The 21,808-nt window shown below is 41.9% G+C and overlaps 2 protein-coding genes across 2 annotated transcripts in view; one reads left to right on the top strand and one right to left on the bottom strand.

Moving 5' to 3' along the window:
- Nucleotides 1-5,339, top strand: part of GREB1L (GREB1 like retinoic acid receptor coactivator) — a 61,343-nt gene extending 56,004 nt beyond the window's left edge. Inside the window, exons 26-30 of the mRNA XM_029085239.1 lie at nt 1-181; nt 1,575-1,716; nt 2,533-2,733; nt 3,959-4,097; nt 5,063-5,339. The exon at nt 1-181 is cut by the window's left edge and continues 65 nt beyond it. Of these exons, the coding sequence (XP_028941072.1) occupies nt 1-181; nt 1,575-1,716; nt 2,533-2,733; nt 3,959-4,097; nt 5,063-5,226 (827 nt within the window). The 3' untranslated portion in view covers nt 5,227-5,339. The remainder of the gene's footprint in view (nt 182-1,574; nt 1,717-2,532; nt 2,734-3,958; nt 4,098-5,062) is intronic.
- Nucleotides 5,340-9,326: 3,987 nt separating this feature from the next.
- LOC104525893 (N-acetyltransferase ESCO1-like) lies at nt 9,327-16,199 on the bottom strand (the record flags this gene model as incomplete). Its single annotated transcript, XM_010169172.1, has 4 exons — nt 9,327-9,844; nt 12,393-12,580; nt 13,485-13,628; nt 16,110-16,199. Coding segments are annotated over 4 exons (570 nt in total), but the record flags the coding sequence as incomplete, so codon positions are not given.
- Nucleotides 16,200-21,808: the final 5,609 nt, after the last annotated feature.

The raw sequence follows: 21,808 nt of genomic DNA, 5'->3' as shown, positions 1-21,808 counted from the left end.
GCGTCCTCCAACACATTGAAGCCACCCCCAAAATTGTTCATTATGCAATACTGGGTATTCAGAAATGGAACAGCAAGCTGAATGCCAGGAAATCAAAGGCTCCATTCTCCAGGTGCCATGTGCATGATTTTATACTGCTCAACATAGACCTGACCCAGAATGTGCAATATGATCTAAACAGGTAGGCAATATATATATATATATATATATGTATGTGTGTGTGTCTGTGGTAAAATAAGATACTGTCATAAGAATCTTGGTACCATATTTCTTAATGCTGTCAAAATAAATAGAAAGATTCTGTCTGAGATAATGAGCGCACAATCACAAATGCATCTGAATGAATAAGGCATCAAAATAAACTTACCATCAGCCAGAAAACCCTGGGAGAGGCAGACCATGAGGCAAGGGCAAGGGAGGGCTACAGACAACTGAGAAGGCGGGGAGGGGAAGAAGAAACTTCAAGAGAAAAAATAACCAGGAGATGAAAGAAGCCAAAATTCTATCTGTCATAGAAGGAGTGTGGAGCTTCCAGAGTGCTTCTGTAAGAGGAAGGAGCGTGTTGCATGACTAAGAACAAGAGTATAGGTAGTGGCAGAGCCATTGCTGTGTCAAATGCCATTGAGGAAGGATTCCTTTTATTTCCCTCAGACAGCTGTGCTCCCTATTGGCACTTGGGTTTGCAGTAAAAACAGATGAATAAATAACTTTTCATAGTTTCTTTCCTTTTTTTCCCCCTCTCACCTAACTCTATCCCAAAGCATTTGCAATTAAGTGCTGTTATCGTGGGGCTTTACCTCTGGTTTTCATCACAGGCTGAAGCAATAGCCAATTCCCCCCATCCCTGGCCAAGACAAACCCTGTCTCTGCTAGGCACAGACTGGCCCTGGGGCGCCTTAGTCTCCTGCTGCTGTTTTTAGGGATCCCACGTATTTGAGTGAGCACTTGTAGCCTGTCAGTGCAAGCTGGGGTCTGGTGTGGCTTCCAGAGCTCTTGATTTCACATTCCCTGGCTGGCTGAATCATGAGATGGGAATCAGCCCAGAGAAGTGAGCAATTACATCGGACACAGCTCAGGATAAATGTTACTTCTCAGCTGCTTTGTCTCCCCTAGCCAGATATTTGTCAAAGCCACAGTTCATTAAAAAAACCCTGTCAAATAGAACTGGCTTGTTCAGAAATGGAGGTTGGTCACTGCAGAGATTCTCTCAGTTCTGAATATATAAATAAAAAAAGAATTAAAAAGAAGAAAAATAAATCAAAAGGTTGAGGAGGATGCCAGGACATGACGAGGGTGAGAAGGTTAGCCAGACATCGTGTGGGGAAGAAGCATAGAGACGCACTCAAAAGTGAAGACTTGTTTGGTCTTAAGGTGACCAGAAGTTGCTTTCCTACCCCAGCAGCACACTGAAGGAATGAGTCTTCAGAGCTGTGTAGAGAATTTGTAAAGGCACCGTGTCAGATGGTCTCCAGAAATCTCTGCTGAGCCTGTGCATTTCAGCAGCGGGGGTGTGAATGCTTGATCACACACAGCAGCCACACAGCTGGTTTAGTGATCTTGTGTTTAATGCCCAGGTATTTCTGTGAAGATGTAGATTTTAATCTTCGGACGAACAGCAGCGGCCTGCTCATCTGCCGTTTCAACAACTTCAGTGTCATGAAGAAACATATTCAGGTTGGAGGACAAAAGGACTTTGTCATTAAGCCAAAAATCATGGTGAGTGTGGATGTACGCTCCGGCACACGTCAAGGGTAAAATCAGAACCTGTTTCCACTAGAAATCATGAATTCTCTACCCTTTTAGATTTATTTAGTGCTTATTTGACATCTGGCATTCATGGCCTGTTCTGTGGTAGGGCTGCCACGTCAGAAGGTTGCTGCTTGTAAATTACTAACAATAATCCTCCTAATCTATTAGAAGATGGACTGGAACTGGAAAGAGTTTGGTCTGGCTTTTCAGTGGTATCTCTGATGGAAGGAGAGTTTCCAGACTTTCACTGTGATCAAAAACCAGCAAGTTGGACGGGACCCAGTTTTAATAATTTTAACACAGCCACTAGTTTCCCATGTTTGCTGGTTTGTGATCACTTCCAGTTTTTGCACTTGCTGACAGAGAGAGACCTGAGGAAAGACACTGAAAATTGCAACCTTCTGAAATCCACTCAGGAATTCCAAGTATTTCCAAAAATGGTGTGGAGATACCAAATACTGTCATACATACCTGAGTGTGTTACACCTCTGTGGCTTTAAAAGGAGGTACATTTCAAAGGGCGTTGTGACAATCTGAACACCCTATTTATGTCACTTCTTTAGGCAAGCAGATATCCACCGAAGCACTTAGCAACCACAGAACAAGTCAGTCCTTTATTTCTGTGCTGTGATGCTGTCAAAATCGAGTGGGGATTTTTGATTCTTTCCCCCAGTGTTCTCTCTCTTGCTGTCATGGTGATCCCTTTCCCAGCTAGAGGAACTCCTGCAGGGAAGATACACTGAGTAGGTGGGTTAAAAGGAGCTCCCCTCGGTTTCATTGCAGGTTTCGGACAGCCTGGCGCCAATAATGCCTCTTCAGTACGTCTGTGCCCCTGACAGTGAGCATACATTGTTGGCAGCCCCATCTCAGTTCCTCCTGGAGAAATTCCTTCAACACGCGACATACAAGCTTTTCCCCAAGGCCATTCATAACTTCAAGAATCCAGTACTGGCCATTGACTGCTACATGAACATCGGGCTCGAGGTACAAAATATTTGCAGGGATAATGGGCATGAGTAAAAGCAAACTTTTACTTCAGCATCTTTCAAGATCTTGTGTTATAAACCCCTTCTTTTGTGAACCCTCAGCATCCAGGGTAGCATTTGAAGACTTTGGTCTCAAACAGCGAGACTGCTGTTGGAGCTAACGGACTAACTCCACTGGAAGAGCTGGTGGTAATGCCTCCTAGCTGGCTGGTGTGGGTAGAGACCAGAGGTCTGTGATGGATTGATGTGATTTGCAAAAGAATTGGACATGTCTGTCTGAAACAGCATTTCATATGAAGCAAAAACCCGAAAGTGATGCCATTCTTGACAGAGCTTCCTATGCTGCCTCGTCTGTACAAAAACTATCCGCAAAATTTTTTAGATCACTGTCCTACCATTCAGCTTTTTGCTGTCTGTGTTTGATTTGTCCTTACAGCAAAGTTGTTTTGGCTGAGAGAATTTCTGCTAGGACCCTTGTCTGGTGGCTTGCTTCGCTGATGGATGAAGCTCATCCTTTGTAATGCAGCTCTCCTTTTAGATGTTTTTCTTTTTATGAACTGGGTTTCTAGGGAGACTAGGTTTTTGCAAGTATGTGTTAGATGTCTGTAGGTAGGGAGATGAGAATTTCTGAACGCATTGGTCAGTTTGAACTGGGTCTGAAGCAGGGTGAAAGTCTAACAAAGGTTTCGTTCTGACAAATTTTATGGAGGTCGGGGCAAGATAGAGAAGAAACCCTTTGGTACAGAACAGCCATCACGGCACTGAAACACAGGGGAGCCCCAGTGCTGGGAACCACTTAGTTGATGCCCATGGTCAGCAAGAGAAGACATGTGCCAGCACAGAGGAGCTCAAGCTTCAGTGGTTTCAGTACTCCTGGAATTGCTTACTGGGTTTGACAAATGTATCCTTATTAGAACAACCAAATAATCTCAGCAGTTGTTATAAGCAGGTCATTCACAGAGAAACAAACTCAAACTGAACTACAGAGAGCTCTGAAATAACCTATTGCAGACTCGGTGACCAAATCTGAATGTGGACGTTTGTCCCGTGTGTTATTTCCTAGGGGAAGTTGCTCACTACTGCATTCTTGTTGGATTGTGTTTGCACCAGCACCAGCTGACGGGACGGGCCTGTTATCACTACGTTACATTCTGTTCCACTTAAAGTCATACTTGGGCATTTTCTAAGCCAGCAGCGCTCCCTTTCTTTTCCCCTTGTTTCAGGCAGCTGTATGCTACATTAGCTCCCGCCCGCACTCAGTCAACGTCAGCTGCGAAGGGGTGTTCTTCAGCGGCCTTCTGCTCTATCTCTGCGACTCCTTTGTTGGTGCAGACCTCCTCAAGCGGTTCAGGTTTCTAAAAGGTAATCTGTCGCTCTGCAGGGCATCCCGGGTGCTTTCCTGCCAAGTATCAGCACGGAGGAGGAGGGAAAGGTAGAGGAATAACCAGCTTCACGAAACAGCTCTGTTATTTTCACAGTTAGTGCTGCCATTGTTTTCAAAAGAAATAGATGGAGTGTTTCTTTTGGGAGCCTATAAAACTTCTGTTCCTGTTGGTAATAAGTGAAAGTAATTGAACCTTTGCTAAGCTTTGATAAATGACATTCACTCAGGTATTTTAAAGTGACATCAACTGGAAATAGGTGCAGAAAAACAAGGATACATGGAAATCAGTCAGTGAATCGTGCAGTCAGCAACTTGAGAGTTTAGAGCAATAGTGCATTACTGATGCAGACGAGAAGTTCTGCTCTAGTAATCTGTCTATAATGGCAGTGAATATTCAGTGCAGTAGATTGGGGCAGCTCTTAGCTGCAGGATGATGATAAAAATAAACCTCATTAAAATCTTCCTTCAACATTTTGTCTCCGTACTAACAAACATCAAACTGCCTCAGGTAGTCACTGTGTTACAGAGCTCCAGGGCGTCTGTGGTGTCGCAGCTGAGCCCTTTCCCTCTGGAGCCGAGCGAGGAGGGTGCATGTGCAGGGGGCCGTGGGGGTGACCCTGAGCCAGTCCCAAGAACCGCGTTTCGGACTTGGCTCCTGCACCCACTTGGGCCCCCAGCACAGGGGCCGTGCAGGAAGGTGCAGCCGTGCAGCAGCTGCGGTGGGGATGGTGCTGCCATTGCCAAGCTCCCAGAGCTGGATGTGGGCAGAGGCACGGGACAGGTCTGCGCCTTGGCTGGCCAGCTGTTGCTAGACCCTTCTAATACTTCTTTTTTTTCCTACCTAGCAGCAGAGATTTCTTGAAAATACCTTAGGAAAAAGAATGAAGGAAATAAATAGAGATGTTATTGTACCCTGAGAGTCTAATGTGCTTTTCAATTGAAGGTGCCACCCTGTGTGTCATATGTCAAGACAGAAGCTCGTTACGGCAGACAATAGTCCGTCTGGAGTTGGAGGATGAGTGGCAGTTCCGACTTCGGGATGAGTTTCAAACTGCCAACAGCAGTGATGACAAACCACTCTATTTTCTTACTGGACGCCATATATAAGCTTTGCAAAGACACAGCTAACAAAGAGAAAAAAGAACTTGTTTTTAAAAAGTACAATCACTGTGGAGCAAAGTGCAACCGCTATTTATCTAGACTGCTCTAAAGGATTCCCCACAATTCTGAAGAAGGATTTATTCCTAGGGATAAATACCACATCAGTTATGATTTAAAGGATCCTGGATTCAAGTTATTTTCACATCAGTCACAACCACTAATCACGCAGCCAGCCCAGCTGTAGGATCTAGGAAGAGGATGTAATTTAGTTGAAAAAGAATTCTTCTTATATTCAGCTGAGCTAGGGGAAGGAGCTGCTCTCCACAGCTGCTAGCTTGAATGTGTTAGATGAAACGCAACTCAGCGTGTGGAATTTATTGAAGATATGTGGAGGAGAGCCCACTGTTGTCTCTTCAGCTCTGTACTGTGGTACAGGAATACTCAGGGGTTTGAAGCTACAATATAACATAGGTATTTGTATTAAAAGGAATAGTCTTGTTTTCTGTGCAGTGTTAGTTTAAAATTTGTAATTGTGTATGTACTGAAACTGTCTTTTGGCAAAATTTCCACAGGTGTTCAAAGTTTACTACTTAAACCTGAACAAATCAGCAAATGCATGGCAGGCACTGTGCACCCAGGTTCTCCCCCCCGCACGGTTATCTCACCCCGTTAGGCATCTCCTCTCGACCCCAGGGACAAAGCAAAAGGCTTCTCATAGATGCAGTCTCCTCAGTTAGAGGCCAGAATAACTTCTCAACAACTCACCTGCAGTTTCTCATCAGAGTTTTGAAAACCTGCGGTCCGTCCTCCTTTGCGTATGGAAACAAGCCCTGCCGTCCCCTCGATGCCTTTCTTGTGGGCCATGTGCATCTTTACTCCCCACGTCCTTTTCACTTGGCTCCAGCTGGCGCAGAGCTGAGATCAGGTCTGTCACATCACACCTGTAGGTGAAGCAACACACCAGAACCTGCGCAGGTGGGCACAGAGCCTGAGCTGGATCCGAGAGAAACAGACAGTGTTTTACAGTCGCTCCAGGGGGGAGCCGGGGAGAAGTCCCAGGGAGCTGGGACTGCTCAAGAGAAACTCTGTCCAGTGGCAAAGACCTCTGAATGTGTCCCCCAACAACACCGTCAGCCCTTCATTTTGTGATTAACCTCTGTAAATAGTGGTTGTAGCAGTAATCACACATCATTCTACTTACAGGCATATTCCTGATCCTTGCGAAGCTGTCCCGGAATGCACGGGGTGCAGTAGGTTTGGTTGGCAGGGTCAGATCAAAGCAGTGCGCTCTTCTGCTCGTGCAGTCAGTTAGTGTGGGTCACCCCACGGAGGTTTCCATACAAGAAACCCCCAATAATCTTCCTGCACATTGTCACCCCTTTATTAAAATGAAAAATGCAGCATGTTCTTAAAAGCAATTCAGGAATACCAATTTACTCCCCAAAAAGCAATGAAATTAACACATCTTTATACTTGACCTGCAACTCACTGAAGAAGGACCTGCCAAAGCTGCATTTTTTTTTTATGCATAGTGTTAATTAAGCAACTTTTTTTATCTTGTGAAAAGAGATGTTTACAGATGAAAAAACATAATATATTTGACAGAGGCTAAAGGAAAATGGTTTGCATATGTCTGTCTTAACGTAGCTTAACTCTGATGCTGTAAATTTAGCAAATTTCAAATGAACAACCCATTTCTGTGAGTTTGTTTTTTATTTTCCTTCAGACACAACCTGCCTTATCTATTTTAACACCTGGAAGAAGTAGAGATTATCAGAGATGGTTCTGGAAGCTTTTGACACCCACGTGAACGTATTCCAGTTGTCCTGGTTTTGCCAGAAGGGCTTAAGGCCAACCCTGAGTCTTAGCGTGGTGTAGCAGTTTCAGGTATTACGTGTTCAAAAGTGGTTTCCTTTTTGTTTGTGTACTTGATGTTTGCACTAAGGTCTTCAAATTCCAGGTGCTGAGACTACTCTGAGGAGTTAGCCCTCTGGTGAAGCAGGGCAAAATTGTCCTGAAGGTTGAGAGTGCAGTCAGAAAGTCAGTGTGTTTCCCTGCCTCCACCAGCTAGGAGTAAACCCCTGTCCTTAGCTCCCTTCCCTGCGGAAGCAAGGAGTCTGGGCAGCGCTCTGCCAGAGCGCACTGAAGCGGCTCAGGTGGCATCAGCCTGTCCCCTGGACACCTGCACAGGCTGCCTGGGAGCTCCTGGGGAGGAGACCCTTACCGGACATCTAGCTTATCCCAGCTCCATTTTGGTTTTAAGCTTCACCATCAAGGCCATTCTTATGAATGTATTCAGCTGGCCAGCGTTGTATTTTACCTGTAGATGTTCTCGTCTCTTCACAGGTTAAATTTGAATGTAAACTAAGATTTAAAGAATCATATGCAGATGCTTTTTGCTTAAGTTATGTAATTGCTTTTTGTGACTTTTGGAAGAGGGTTAAAAATGTTGCTCTCCTAGTGTAAAGTTTTCTTAACCAAAAACTTGGTGAATTTAGCTTCACTAGTCAGTCTACCTCATGTTATTGTTTATGAACTGAAACTGTCTGAAGTTGTGGCTATGGAATGTTTATAACGTGCTTTCATTAAATTTGAATATATTAAGTTACCATTGAGGCCGCCTCTCTCTTAACTGGCACTTTGCACAGGACGCTGGTTCTCTCTCTCTGCACACAGCAGCGCTTGCCCCTGAGAAACCACCTCATACTGCTCCCGTGAAGGCCACTGTTGGATTTATGGAGTTGGGGTGGTGTGCTGATGGTGTCACAGCTCTTTCAGACGGGGGGCTTGTGACCTGGGGGAGCAGCTTTGTGCCAGACAGAGCAGAGGAGGACGTACGCCAGCTGTACGTACCAGCTTTTAGTCCCCCAAAGTATAAGCAGTAGAAAATAGGCTTGGTTTGGCCACGCTCCAGTATTGCTCAGGCAAGAACTTTAGAGCAGCAGCAGCAGCACCTCAGCACTTCCCCCTTTCCAAGGCCACCAGAGAGGATCACCTTGAGATGTGCTGTAGCCCCCAGCACGCTGGTGACAAAGCCCCTTACCGTCTGCTCACGACCCCCTTGGAAAGGACGAGTTGCAGCTTGGAAACAGCAGCGTCGGCAGACCAGGACTCACCCCCGCTCCCCCACTTCAGGATTAAGTACGCTGAAGAACATTTCAGAGGTGGTGCAGGTTCTTTGCTTTAGCTCTAGACCAAGGTTAAGGACAGCACAACATAAACAAGCGTATCCTAACGGCACACAGGTTCCAAAATTAAAGCAAACCATAAGTCGAAACTGCATTAAATCTTTCCCATCTTATATTAGGGTTTTAAGCTGTTACTGAAGGGTGAAGGCATCGCCTCTCACCTTGCTGTAAACCCTGTATCAGGATGGTGTTGATCCGGAGCTCCTGGGGAACCGATCCCTGGGGTATTATGCAGAAGCACTGCCACAGAGGGAACTCTGACCCCGAGCAGGTACCAATGCAGCGACCACGTTCTCCAGAGACCACGTTCTCCAAACACACGCTGCCGTTAGCTGCTGCAGTAGCGCTTCGCACGCGAAAGTATGAAATACACTAAAGACTGATTCACACTTGGTATCAATGCAGAGTAACCTTAAAAAAAAGCTATCAAGTAATTTATTTTTAATCTATCTACATTATGTACAGATCAAGAAAGGCCACAGCAGTTTTTCAACATACAAACCCTTTAAAAGAGGAGAGATTTATGAAGAAGTGACAAGTATCAAAGTGAAGTCCACTAACAAAGGTATATACTCAGTACAGTACTTGAAGAAAAATGATGAGTACACCAGCCCTCGGGGTCTGCCTGCCACCTCTTACTCCTCAGCTACTCTGGGGGAGGAGGGGAGGGCGGGGGAGGGGGGCAGACAGGTTTCTGACACTGTTGACACCCGGTAGGCCCCTCACACTGAGCAGCGCACAGGAGGTGCCCCGGCAGCCAGCGCGCAGTCTGTGGGGCTGCCACCCGCGGCGACGGCGCCCTGACGCTCCTTGCCTGGATGCCGTCGAGCGCAGCCCTGAGCGCTGCCCGGCCAGCCGCCGCTAACAGCCTCACCCAGCCGCCGGGGCTGGGGCTGGGGCAGGGGCAGGGGCAGCAGCCTCCCAGGACCCAGAAGCACCGGTATATCACCACGTTGTGAACTTCAGCAGTACTCGTCAGTGAGACTAGAGTCTTTGCATTAGTTTACAGTCCACTAGGAACAATTTTCTGCTGCATGTAAACATGACTAACTAGATAAAATACAATCAAACTTTTGTAAAAGTTAATAAAATATCTTTCTTTTAAAAAAACAAAGTTAGCCTATTACTGCATTGTTTACAATTTTAATAAAATAGCACAACCTTGCGGTTGTTACCAGTCCTGAGTTCACTGTAATAAAAATGGCCCTGGCTTCTGCTGAAGGTCCACGCCCGCTCCCTGCGCTTCGGCACCAGTATCCCAATGAACACGGAATTCCTTCGGGAGCAGTTAAGTCTGGTGCTGTCCATTGAGGAAGTTGTATACCAGGAACTGGCCGGTGCCACAGTACTGTGTGGCAAAGAGTTTTCCGTCAGGAGTGGGGTCAGAGAAAGCGATTTCATCTTTACTTAAGTATGAGCCATATATGAAGTTGCTCCTGTTTGAAAGTAAAAAAAAAAGAAAAAGAAAAAAAAAAAAAGAAGATAATTACCCTCAGGAATAATGAGAGAATATTTATGCCATCAGGCCACAAACCATTACTGAAGTGGCAGGGACATTCAAAAGGAAGCAGCTCCATTAGCTTGTCTGGACAGAGCAATCTCCCCCTATCTCCTTCCAAATGGCAGGGAGGATCACTTGTTCTGGGGGAGTTTTACAAGGTTTTGGTATTTCAGATGAAGTGTTAATACAGAACAATTATTTGCAAGCTGCATCAAGAGTTCAATTTCAGAGTTTAAAAAAACCCCTTAAATTCATTCCAACTATTTCTTCATAGAAAAGAGACTGCTGGGACTATGACTACAATCACTAGGAATGAAAACACAAGCTACAAATAAGTCAGCGTGCTTACAGAGGGGACCTGATGAAATCTCAAGTTCCTAGTTTGAAAAAAAAATAAAAATCAAACCCCAAACAATGGGCATTTGGACGAGAGCACATCTTGGGTTAATTCAGAATATCTACGAACACAACCGTAAGGCATAATTCATAAGTAAGACACTGTCAGTAACAACTGTGTGAAAAGGAAGGTTAAATTTGCTTAACTTCTTCATGAAAATATTTTATGTATGTTTAATTCTTCTTTGAAGAAGAGGAGAGGAGCGAGGAATACCACTGCACTTCTCTGGATGGCTATGTGAGCAAGTTTAGAAAACTGCCCTCAGGGTTTAAGACCTCAGTCAGGAAGGAGGAGGTAACGTTTGTCCTTGGAAACAGAAGAAACTCCCATTAAAGTTAAGTTTTTTAATTGCTATAAAATAAACTCAGATGTACTTGGAGAGCAAGTATTAACTTCGATCCCATATGGACATCTCCATGAAGTCCTGAGGGACAGACAATGGGAACAGAATCCTTTTTCATTACTGCCAGCTTTATCCCCTTCTCTTCAGTGTGTTTAGGAAGATGATTTTGCAAGATCCGTACGACTGTCTGACCAGGTTTTCATGACTGCAGCTCAGCTGGGGAAGCCTGAGTGAAACCGGGCAGACATTCTCAAAATGGACTTCAAAGTCTGCCAGGATGCCTTCAACATTCTGAAGGCATGATTTAGCTGGCTACCAGAAGCATCCTGTTCAAACTGCCTTCTGCTACAGAAGACCTGTACATTGGAGTTTCACTGGCAGCTGAGCAGATGTGACTGCCCTCAAGAAGCAGGTCTCACTCCTTTCCTTTGCCTTCTGCAACCTTCTGGGCTCCTGTGTTTACACCAACTCTAGAGCTCATCAGACCTTCCTACAAACCAACTGAGCACCAGAGGAACACAAAGCTCTTTTTGGTGAGCCCATTTTCTACTAACGAAGCAATGAGCTAATGGAAGGCCAAACAAGCACAAGAGGACAGCAAAAGGTAAGATGCAGGGCACAGCCAAGACCTCTTCTTGTGAGCCACAACAAACCATTCCAATAGATTCTAAAGATGCTTTAGAGCTGTAACTGAAGGAGCAACTCCAGCATCGCTCTGGAGAAGAAACCTTTCCTTTAGAAGTAGTTTCTAGGAAGCTACTGAATACACAATTAAAAATTCAGTCAAAAGTACAACCGAATCAGCAAGTTAATCTGCTTCTCTGAATACAGCTTTACAGCCAATAGTGCAGACGGAATGTGATCCAGCAAGAACTTTCTAGTGGCTCCACCAGCCAGGCAAGATGCATTCTGCAGAGCTCTGCCAGGCTCTCCAAACATGCAAGAGGGCAAGGACTGGCAGGCACAGCAGTCAGTACCTGTGCCACAAACTCCAACCAGACAGCACTAGCCAGGCACCCAGCACAAACCTGACAGCCCAGCAGTAATAAGATCTGGGTAGTTCTTGGCATTACTCAGAACAGGCATTTAAACTTCTAGGAAATGTCACTGGAAGAAACCCAAGGTTTGGAGATTCAACATTTTTAACATTTATTTAAAAAGTAGCACAGATGTTTGGGTCCTTTCATGGATTTAGCACTTTGTGCTCAGCTGCACATTCACCACTAGCTACTAAAGCTCCATGTACACTGAAAATACCTCGTAAGGCTCAGTGAACCTGAGCAAAGAGAAAAAAGAAAAACCAAAAAAGTACAGTTGGACACCACCAGACTCTATCAAATAGTTCAGTGCACTCATCTCTATTCCTTCTCCTTTTCTACCTCTAAGGAATGGACATGTGGCCAATGACTAGGTCACAGTCCTTAACACCTAGGTAATCTCACACTCTGACCAAAGACAGTCTCATTTCCTTCACTCGTAATGACCTCAGAGGAATCTACCCAAGCTCACTGGCAGTCTGTTAGGCTGACTCATTACAATTGTCTGTTGAAGACAAGCTGCTGCGGAACACTGATGTTAGTTATTGAACTCCACATAATACTGAAACTGTCAATGGTGCCCAAATCTAGATCCCAAATATCACCGGCAGCTTAAAAATACAGGCTTGAGACACACAAAGCAATAAACGTCTTGGGCTGAGCTCTCTCTAGGACACGTGTAACCAAGGAACTTTCTGTACATTACCTAAGACACTCGATCATCCGAGAAGCGATCTTCTTTCGACGCATCATGCTGAACACCCATATTCGACTAATCCCACAAATAGCAGGTTCTGGAGAAGTTGAGCAGCACCACGCCTTCTGTCTTTCAAATATGACTTTCTCATTTTCTGAACTGACCTCTGGAACCTTCTCTTCTATAACTCTGTAGCCCTGCAAGTGATGTAAAAAATATTTGTCACTTTATAAAAGCATCACTAACAACTGAATAAAATAATTCTTGTGTAATTTATTTCAGTTAAACATACTTACTTGCTAAAACATCTTACCAAAGAGATTGTGTATTTGTGTCTCACTTAATTTCTCTTAAGTTTCAAAATTGGAACAGATGATGAAAGATTCAAAGAAAAAACCCTCTAAAGCTTATCCAATCTAAAATAACAGCAACAAGTAGTCCAATTCTTATTACCACCTGTATTGAAGTGTTTGCATCAATTTCTCTGACTTTGACTCAGATTGTTTTGCTTCTTTTCTGCTACTCCCAAGGGACAGCAGAAAACACCACAGCTTACAAAAGAACAGATTATTTGACAAAGTCCTGACATCAGTTGTTAGTACTGCAAGAGGCAGCACAACTTCGCGTCCTGCTCTCCACTGCACAGTTCTGCCCTCTGCTTCTGCTCACTGTGGAGGTGTTTGACCCCTCAGCGATTCAACTCAGTCCTACAGAGTACCCACTTTTCATCCACGTTGGATTTCTGCCAGGCAGGAAGCTGAATCTGCTTCTCAACAAGCAAGAGGAGAGCCAGAACCAGCATAAGAAAGAGGAAGAAAAAGTCCATCCTTTGGCTCTAGCAAGTTCTTAGATGAGCAGCTCTGAGCCAAGCAAACACCACACACGCGCCTCAGCTCGGTGTCAACTATACAAAAATGAGTAGCTACATTTCCGAACGGTCTGCCACCAAAAGTCTCCTCCTCCGTGGAAAAGGCACACATGGAATACTTACCTGCCAAAGAGCCAGACACCCTCTGAGGTAATTCTATAGTTTCAGAATGGCTGAAGAACACAGTCACTAAGCACTGACACAGATGGCCCTTCTCCAGTTTGGTCACTTACCCACTGGATATGTTCTGCAATTAAACAGCCGATAACTTTTTTGTCGTTAGAAATAAAAAGAAGAGTTTTCGTTCTAGAGTAACACATGAGTGGAGCTTGCTGAAATCCCAAGTCATTGTCTACCATTTCTCTAATTTCTTCAACCTGTTAAAATAAGTTTATATGCTGTTTAAGAAACCCATGTAAATATACATTTGTATAAATAGATATTATATTTGCAAAAAAGCACTAAGGTATTTAGAACACTCAAAGCTGTTCCAGAAGTTAGGGATTACCCAAAGTAACCTGCAACACACTGTTCCACATAAATGTTCCTTAAATAATACTCAGCTGGAAACAGGAGAAGCAGAGACCTCTAAGTCAGCTTCCATTAAGTCCAAGCTTCAATTATTCAAAGGCTAATAAAGAGAATGCAGATAATCACAGGAGTGGACTCTGGTATTCTAGAAGTAAATGAGATCTGTGCCAAAAGTTAAACTAGCTTAGCTGAAGGTTTCCTGTCTGTTATTTTTAAGGTCTTGAAAGAACTAATCCATGAAGGGTTTTGAGGAGACAATAACAAGCACAGTGCCAAGGCAGCTAGAAAGTGGATGCATTTCTTGTAAAGGAATGAATAACCGTCATTTCCTTCCTCCAGCTTTCTGTTCTTCCAGTAGCTCTGCAAAGAGTAACTAAAACTAAAAATAATATTTTGTGTAATATTAGCAAGTTTAGAAGAAATATTTAAACTCCAGCATGAATGTAAACAAAAGTTTATGCATGAGCTGCAATTTTACTGGGGGATTCTTGTACCTACAACCAGGCACTGAAAAAGCCTTTATCATCCCTCTGTCATCTCCAATGAGACAGAAATAAGGCGCCTTTCCTGTGCTGTGCATTAAACAGCACAAGCTTCTTCAACACACATTGTAGTTACATTAGTAAAGCAAAACCAGAATTACTGATGCTATGAATATATGAAATTAGTGCTGATCAAGTGAAAATTGTGTTTAAAAAAATGCTTTTAAATAACTTTTAAAAGGCATGATATCCCTTACTCTCTACTTTCTCATCTAACCTTCAGGTACCAGTCTTTTAATGACAAGTCTAATTAGCCAATTTGAAACACTAAGTAACTATTCTTGAAGTCAGTCACCCACAGTGATGTCAGCTGTAGGTCCTCTCAACTTTAGCCACACAGAACTACAGAGAACTCTGTCCTAAATTACGTCATTCGCTACTGCCTTCCTTGCCATAGGACGGGAGGTAAGCTCCACTTAGGTATTTCAAGTAATATTTTTCTTCAGTCATTTTAGTGAAAAAGGAACATGCAATAAATGTACTAAAATAAAGATAATACCACCAGAGAAACAAAACTTAATAAGTAAACTTGTCTGTATTAAAAACTGTAAAAAAAAAAGAAAAAAAAAAGAAAACTGGTACTTTCTTTTCAGTTCAGTAACTTGGAAAATTCTATGTTAGGCTAAAGAAAACCCACTACAGTCACGCCATCAGAAAGAGCTGTCCTGGGCATCAATTCAGCCTCCAGAGATCCCTTCCAGCCTCAACCACTCTGTGATCCTGTGACAGTGGTACTGTAAAAAAGCACCCACTGGTCACAGCAAATCCCCCACTAAACAGAATCAATGTCATGCTGCTGAAAACACAAGTGTAATGACGTATTAAGATGTATGAACACAGGCTGGCAAGACACCAAAGTACCCTGCTGCTCTAAGGCTCCACTAGTGCACTGTGCCCAGTTTTAGATAAAAAGTTTTGGAAGAGATGCGAGACATGGCACAAATGGAAGCAGCCTAGAGGAGAGTACGGCAATGATCAGAGCTCTAGAAAACGATATTTAGGAGTATAAAGCTAAAACCAGCAGATCCCATCAATCTCCTTAAGGTGAAACAATCAGAGTTTGTTCACGCACAAAAAAGCTGTTGTGGAGCAGAAAAGATGGTTGTTTCCCACAGCCATGGCACTATGATTTGCACCGATACGCTTATATTGCAGTACAGGAATTCTGCTGGATGTTTAGGGAAAATTTCCTCATGTTATGGATAGTGAAGCTCTGTAACAGAGTCCAAGGAGGTCAGAAAAACCTGCAGTGGTACAAGTTTTATCAAGAAGTTATCAGATGCATCATAACCAGAGCTGATCCTGCTCTGGACATGGGAAAGGACTAGATGACTTTGAGGCCACTTTCCACATAAATCTGTTTTTATCCAAAAAACATTTAGAGAATGGTGCCATATTCATACTGTGCAATAACGTCAATACATTTCAGTTTGTTTAAATATAGCAGGACGTTTATATTACACAAAATATGTGGCAGTCATTCAGCAAGTTTATTTTTAAAAATGTAAAAAAAAAAATAAAATAAAATTAAAACCCAGTTGGTTGGTGCTCCTCCCACCCCTGCCTTCCTCTCCTGCTCAGACCCATCCTCTCTATGAAGAGAGCAGCAGGGCGTAAGAGCGAGATGTCCAACCTCTTTGTGGAAAAAGCTGCAGAACCGCTGCAGCCCAGTCCAACTTCAGCTGCTCACACATAAATTATACAAACTGTCTATGAACATTCTCATTACTTATATTAAAGTATCAAACAAGGTAAGATACACAAGTCCAGTTCTTTTCACCATACCTTTTTAAGTGCATACTTTGGGTCATCAGGAAGAACCATTATTATCTTTCCATCAGGATATTCAGCCAAAATTCTCTCCTTTTTCCAACCCTAAATAAAACAAACACTTATCTAAACCATACACAAGATTTACTTTTACAAACATAAATTGCACAATATTGTTCTAGACACTGAACTAATGCAGAGACCTCACAATATTTAGCAGTTGCTTTGCTAGAGAAGGAAACTTCAGCTAGCATTTTAAAATGAGCACAACAGATATAATATGATCGTATTTATACAGTAATTTATACAATAGCCTAACTATATCTAGAAACAATTTGTTAAAGTGTCTTATAATTTCCCAAATAGTTGGTTTTCTTTTTTTTCCCCCAGGACTGCAGCACAAACTGAATTTTAAAACAGAAGTAGCAAATATGGCTCACATAACTGATTTCCAAACCAATGTAATACTTATTTTCCAAAGTCCAGTAAATGGGAAAAACCCTGTTTTATTAAAAGATTTCTTTTTAACATAGTTACCTCCACAAATACACACTCAGTTTTAAAGTTTGGCATGCGAAAGACCTCCAGGAGGTTCTAAGTGAACTGATTGGCATGCAGTTGCCCAAAATGTAAGGAATAGTTCATTTTGTTACTGATCATAACTGTTAAAGCCACAAGAAGGATACTAGAAAAAATTTTATAACTACCTTCTAAGAATCTAATGGGGAAGGAGGCTACGTTGTGTGTATCTGAAGTATAAACATACTCAAAAAAATAGAGGTAATTAACTCTTCTTCAGATCCACACTCGTGGTGAATAATGAGCAGTACCTGCATGGAAAAAAACAAAACAAAAAAGCCACTTAAATCTAGTAAGATGGGACTGGTAGATAACAGAACTGAAGTTGCTTTGATGGGACCTAAAAATACTGAATGCAGAAGTAACTGCAGCCACTAAAAAGGCTGATCTACAAATCTTACTCAAAGCAACTTTAAATAAAAAAGCCTTTGAAGAAACAATATTGATGGAATAATTCTCATTGAAATCTGTACCTTCCCATAAAATAACGTACAACTAAAGACCAAGCAATGGAATTTGGCACTGAATGAATGCCATATAAACTGCCACAAAAAATGACAAACTTAAGTGTTGCAATACTTGATCTGTATCTCATTTTAATCAGGCTGGTTTTACTCCCTTATCCCAAACAAGACATGAGGAGAATAATTTTAGAAACTTATCTACTTGCTGGTAGCCCTGGAACTATTTAAGTATGAGTTTAGCACCCATCATGGCAACACTTGCAACACAGACACCATTCCAATCCTGCCTGCTTTTCCTCTCAGTAGTAGCTGCACTAAATACCAACACAAATTAAGATCCTATTTGAATTTATATATATATATCATGGTTTGAACACAAAGGGCAGTAAACAGCAGTGTCACAATATTCCAGTAAGCAGAAAAGTGCAATTTATGGGATTGTGACATGCCTTTTGAGACAGTTAGAAAAGTTATCAAAAAATTCAGGCAAGGATTACTACTCTCCAACCACAAACACCATCCTCTCTCCATTTTTTGTCTTTTGCTGCCTTTTGGCTACTTGTTTGCCCTGCAAAAGCTTCCTATTGCCTATTTTAACCCAACCATGACCATCACTTAGCAAATAAATGCAATGTGTTTCATAATCCTACCATTACAGCCTCCAGAATGTTGCAGGCCTAATGCCGAAAATCCACCTCTAAATTTTAGGTTGCAGGCCTGATGCAGAAAATTCAACCCTAAATTTTAGGTTAAGGTATTCTGTTAATGTAATAGCCAGGTATTTCCAACAAAATGAAAACTGGGGGAAGAAAACATTTCTGAACAGCTTACTGCAGTATAACTGCTGTTATACTTTCAAGCAACAGTGTATTAGCAGAAGCCTAAAAATAATTCTGTAAAAAAATGCAATAATTGACTCTCTAATACTTAGAACTCATATTTTCATTATTGTCCACCCATTAATTTTATTAAGTGATCAGTATAATATGAGAACTGACCACATTCACAGGAGAGGTAGCTTCTAAATTGAAGGATTTTGGAATTTATTCAGAAATATATCTTTTAGATGAAGCTTTCAAAAAAGTTTCCGCAAACCCTAAGCTCATCCAAGATTTTTAGTTTATTTGGTTTATATCACAGAAGATGTTTTAAAGTCATATTCCTCTGTTACTAAAGCAGCTCTAAGAGTTTCAAAAAGAAAAACTAACATTTCACATAAACATCTGCATCTTCAGTATCCTTATTGTTCAGTCTTAGTAAGGAATGAACTGTGCTTCCTTTAAACCAAATAGAAGTAATGCACAAGATGGGTCACAGTTCTTATATCCTAACATTAACGCTGTTAAGGAAAATGTGCTACAGCTTCAACTGGAACTGATCCTAAATATGCTTTAGTACCTGTATCTTGCATGCAGTCTGAAGATTATTTTCCTTAACACACCTATTACAGTGTTTTGTTTCGTGTGTTGGTTTTTTTTTTTTAAAACCACACTATTAAAACACCTTGCAGACTGCTGTGTTTTGTTTCAATCACTAAGAACTAAAGCAGGACTCCTTAACTCAGGCAGATGGCAAAAACACCTTGTAAGAAACAAAAGCATTACATCTGCAATATACTTCAGAATATTCAACTGCAATGTTAGAAAATTTGCTTTTCCCTTCCTTTTAACTGACAATACTTTAGGGCATTAAGACTTACTTACGACTGAGAGAGATGCTAAAGCATTGGCACACATTGCTTGTGACAACCAGAGAAGTTAAAAGCAAAGCCACTGCTCCCACCAGGATACATGTTCTGCAAGGCGTGGAGTAAAAGACACGGTTACCCCACTCCTCCCTGACATGGAATCTGTGCTCCACAGGGATCACCTCCAGCCCCCAGCAGCAGCAGCAGCAGCAGCAGCAGGGCACGCACAGCCCCATCACCTCAGCGCCGCCGCGGGGCAGACTGATGCTGTACGGAGCACCTGATCAGGTGTCACAACTGCCGCGACACCCTCCTGCCCTCCCTGCTACTCCTAATTATCCTACAGGGATTTTTAATAGTTTGAGAACATAAAGCAATTCTGTGATGGTCAGTTAACTAATTTTTATTCTACCTCTAACTTTTCCTCCCAATTCAAATGAGATTAAAGACTGCTTCTGCTTGCTTACCACGGTGCAATGGCAATAGAATTACAGGAGAAAGAAATGCTTCAAAAAAGTGCAATTTTTTGCTTTGTATTGCTTTGCAATACAGTCGAGCAGCTGCTGCCACATCATGAAATAACACGGACAGTAATTACAACTACACTGTGTGGTACATTGCTTTCACTGGGCATTATTATATGCATATATAATTAATTACATAAAATACAGTTGGAAAGATAGCTCCAACATTAATTGCACCGTAGCTGACATGTTCATCACTCAACTTCACATGAACTATGATCTGCTTATAGTTTAAAATAATATCTGATGTAGATTTGCCTTTAAAAGCATAAGTTAGAAGACACAACAGACTGCTCCCCATGCACTTCCTAATGTTCTAAAAGAAATGGGATGGCAAACCTGCTATTTTTCTGTATCAGTCTGTCCTCCCTATTTCCCTAATTAATACAAATACATGAAAAGTGGTGGTGGTGGTTTTTTCTTATATCATTTTTTCCTCAAAAATATTGAGGTAGTGAGGAAAATGTGGTTAATGCTGTATAATTCTTGATCTTTCACATGTATGAAATTTTCCCCTAATAATCAAGTTTGGTATGAATTTTTGTGCCCTTTTACTCTTCATAATTTGTAGCAGAGAAATGGTCTACTGCATTCTTCTTCCTGACTCCTTCATCAAGTCAGAGATATTCTGCCTCTCTTTCCCACAAGTATAATATGAAGAATGAGGTGTTGACCGTAGAACACACTAAGACCCTCGGATGTAACTGTTAAACACTACCCTCTGTTAAAACTCAGATTCTTACAGAAGACAGCTGATGTTAATAACTTTATTTGAAATATTATTAAGTTTTATATTGTGCAGATGTATCACTTTTGGAATTATGTAAATCAAGATAACCATGAAATCTTTCTAAGACAACATGAAGTTCATCATCATCTTCAATCTTGATATTATATTAACCTTTGGTGCCAAGAAATCAAATGTCTTTTTGTTTGTTTTAATCTGAAAATTGTAAGAACCTCACAAATGGGCTGTGATGCAATTACAGCAGAATAGCTATTTAAAACTTGTCAGATTGGACATAAACCCAAATAACAGCTTCTCCCACTTTCTTCAGCTCAAGATAGCCTTAGCTAAGAGAATAAGCTTGAAATACAAACATATTAACGGCATTCACATCAGGCTCCTGAATCTGCAGACATTTCCTAACTTAAGTGTTAGGCTTTGCAACTTAAAAACCATCATCCAGAATAATGTCTTCCTCTTAGAAAAATTCTGCAGAAATACTAAATTGATACTATGTAGTATCACAGAGAGAACACACAACTGATACTGGGTGGTATCACAGCTAGAGGATTTTATAGAAGTGAACCACGTATCCATCCCACAAAGTCATCCACCTCACTGGAGTTCACACTTGATGTGTATGTCAACACTCAATGCACGCACATGCCAGAATGGTGTATTTTTTCTGGAGACTTTCAGATGTCTGAAACCAGAAGGATAACGAGAGAGATTCCTACACTCGTCTGCAGTATGGGACATCTCTCACACTTACCTATACCTGCCCCAATACCATCCTTATTCAACTTGCATGCTCCTATTAACAGCAAATGGCACCCTTCAGAAAACCCCTATCAGTTCTTGCCAATACTCTGTTCCCAAATCCAGAAAATGTCATTAAACTTGCCGATTTTTCTCTCTCCACACAAGGCCTGCAATTTGTGTCTCCATCAGCCATCCACGGCAAAACAAGTATGCCAATACCATCTCCCTGTTAGCCTGTCCTACTTCTGGGGGCATGATGGAATTTCTAGAGACCTAAAAATAAACTTTTATTAGAAGAAACAAGGATGGCCTTAAAAAAACCAAACAAAATCATATTTTGTTGAAGACTGTAAATAATTATTTACATGCAAACCTATCTTCTGGCTACTCAGTACTTTAAAAAAAAACAACAAAGCAGTTGCATGCAGATGGGCAAGACACTAACAATAAAATCCATTTTCACAGTTCACAGGAAGAAGCTCTAGTATGATAATGTATATAGGCTTTCTTTTTGTTGATTCTCTGAAATAAATCATCAATAGAACTACCAGGCACGTAACAAGAGACACTCAAAAGGGAAAACAACTGAGAAAAGTCTTTTCAAGTCAGACTGGGACTGCAACGTATGTCAGGAAGAATGTGAATGACAAGAGAATGAAAAATGCTTCTAAGATACCTTGGAATGGCCTCCTAATCAACAATAAAGCCAAGTACATTAACTACATAAAAAAGAATATCTGGAGAGCTAATAAGTAACATACCAAGCTCAACCAGACCAGATGTTCCCAGACCACAAAGTCTAACCAAGAAGTTACCAAGACTTTCTCTAGTACAATTTTTTTAATCCCATGATGCTACTGTCCAGTTAACACTTTCTGTCAGGGAAACAAAGGTAGTTATAGTTTCAGCACAGTAACTACACACAAATACCTAGAAACTTATCATAGAATCATAGAATGGTTCGGATTGGA

Source organism: Antrostomus carolinensis, unplaced genomic scaffold (genome assembly GCF_000700745.2).
Source record: "Antrostomus carolinensis isolate BGI_N321 unplaced genomic scaffold, ASM70074v2 scaffold41185, whole genome shotgun sequence".
Taxonomy (NCBI): Eukaryota; Metazoa; Chordata; class Aves; order Caprimulgiformes; family Caprimulgidae; genus Antrostomus; species Antrostomus carolinensis.
The sequence above is the reverse complement of the archived record's forward strand: the minus strand, read 5'-3'. Positions and strand labels throughout refer to the sequence as shown.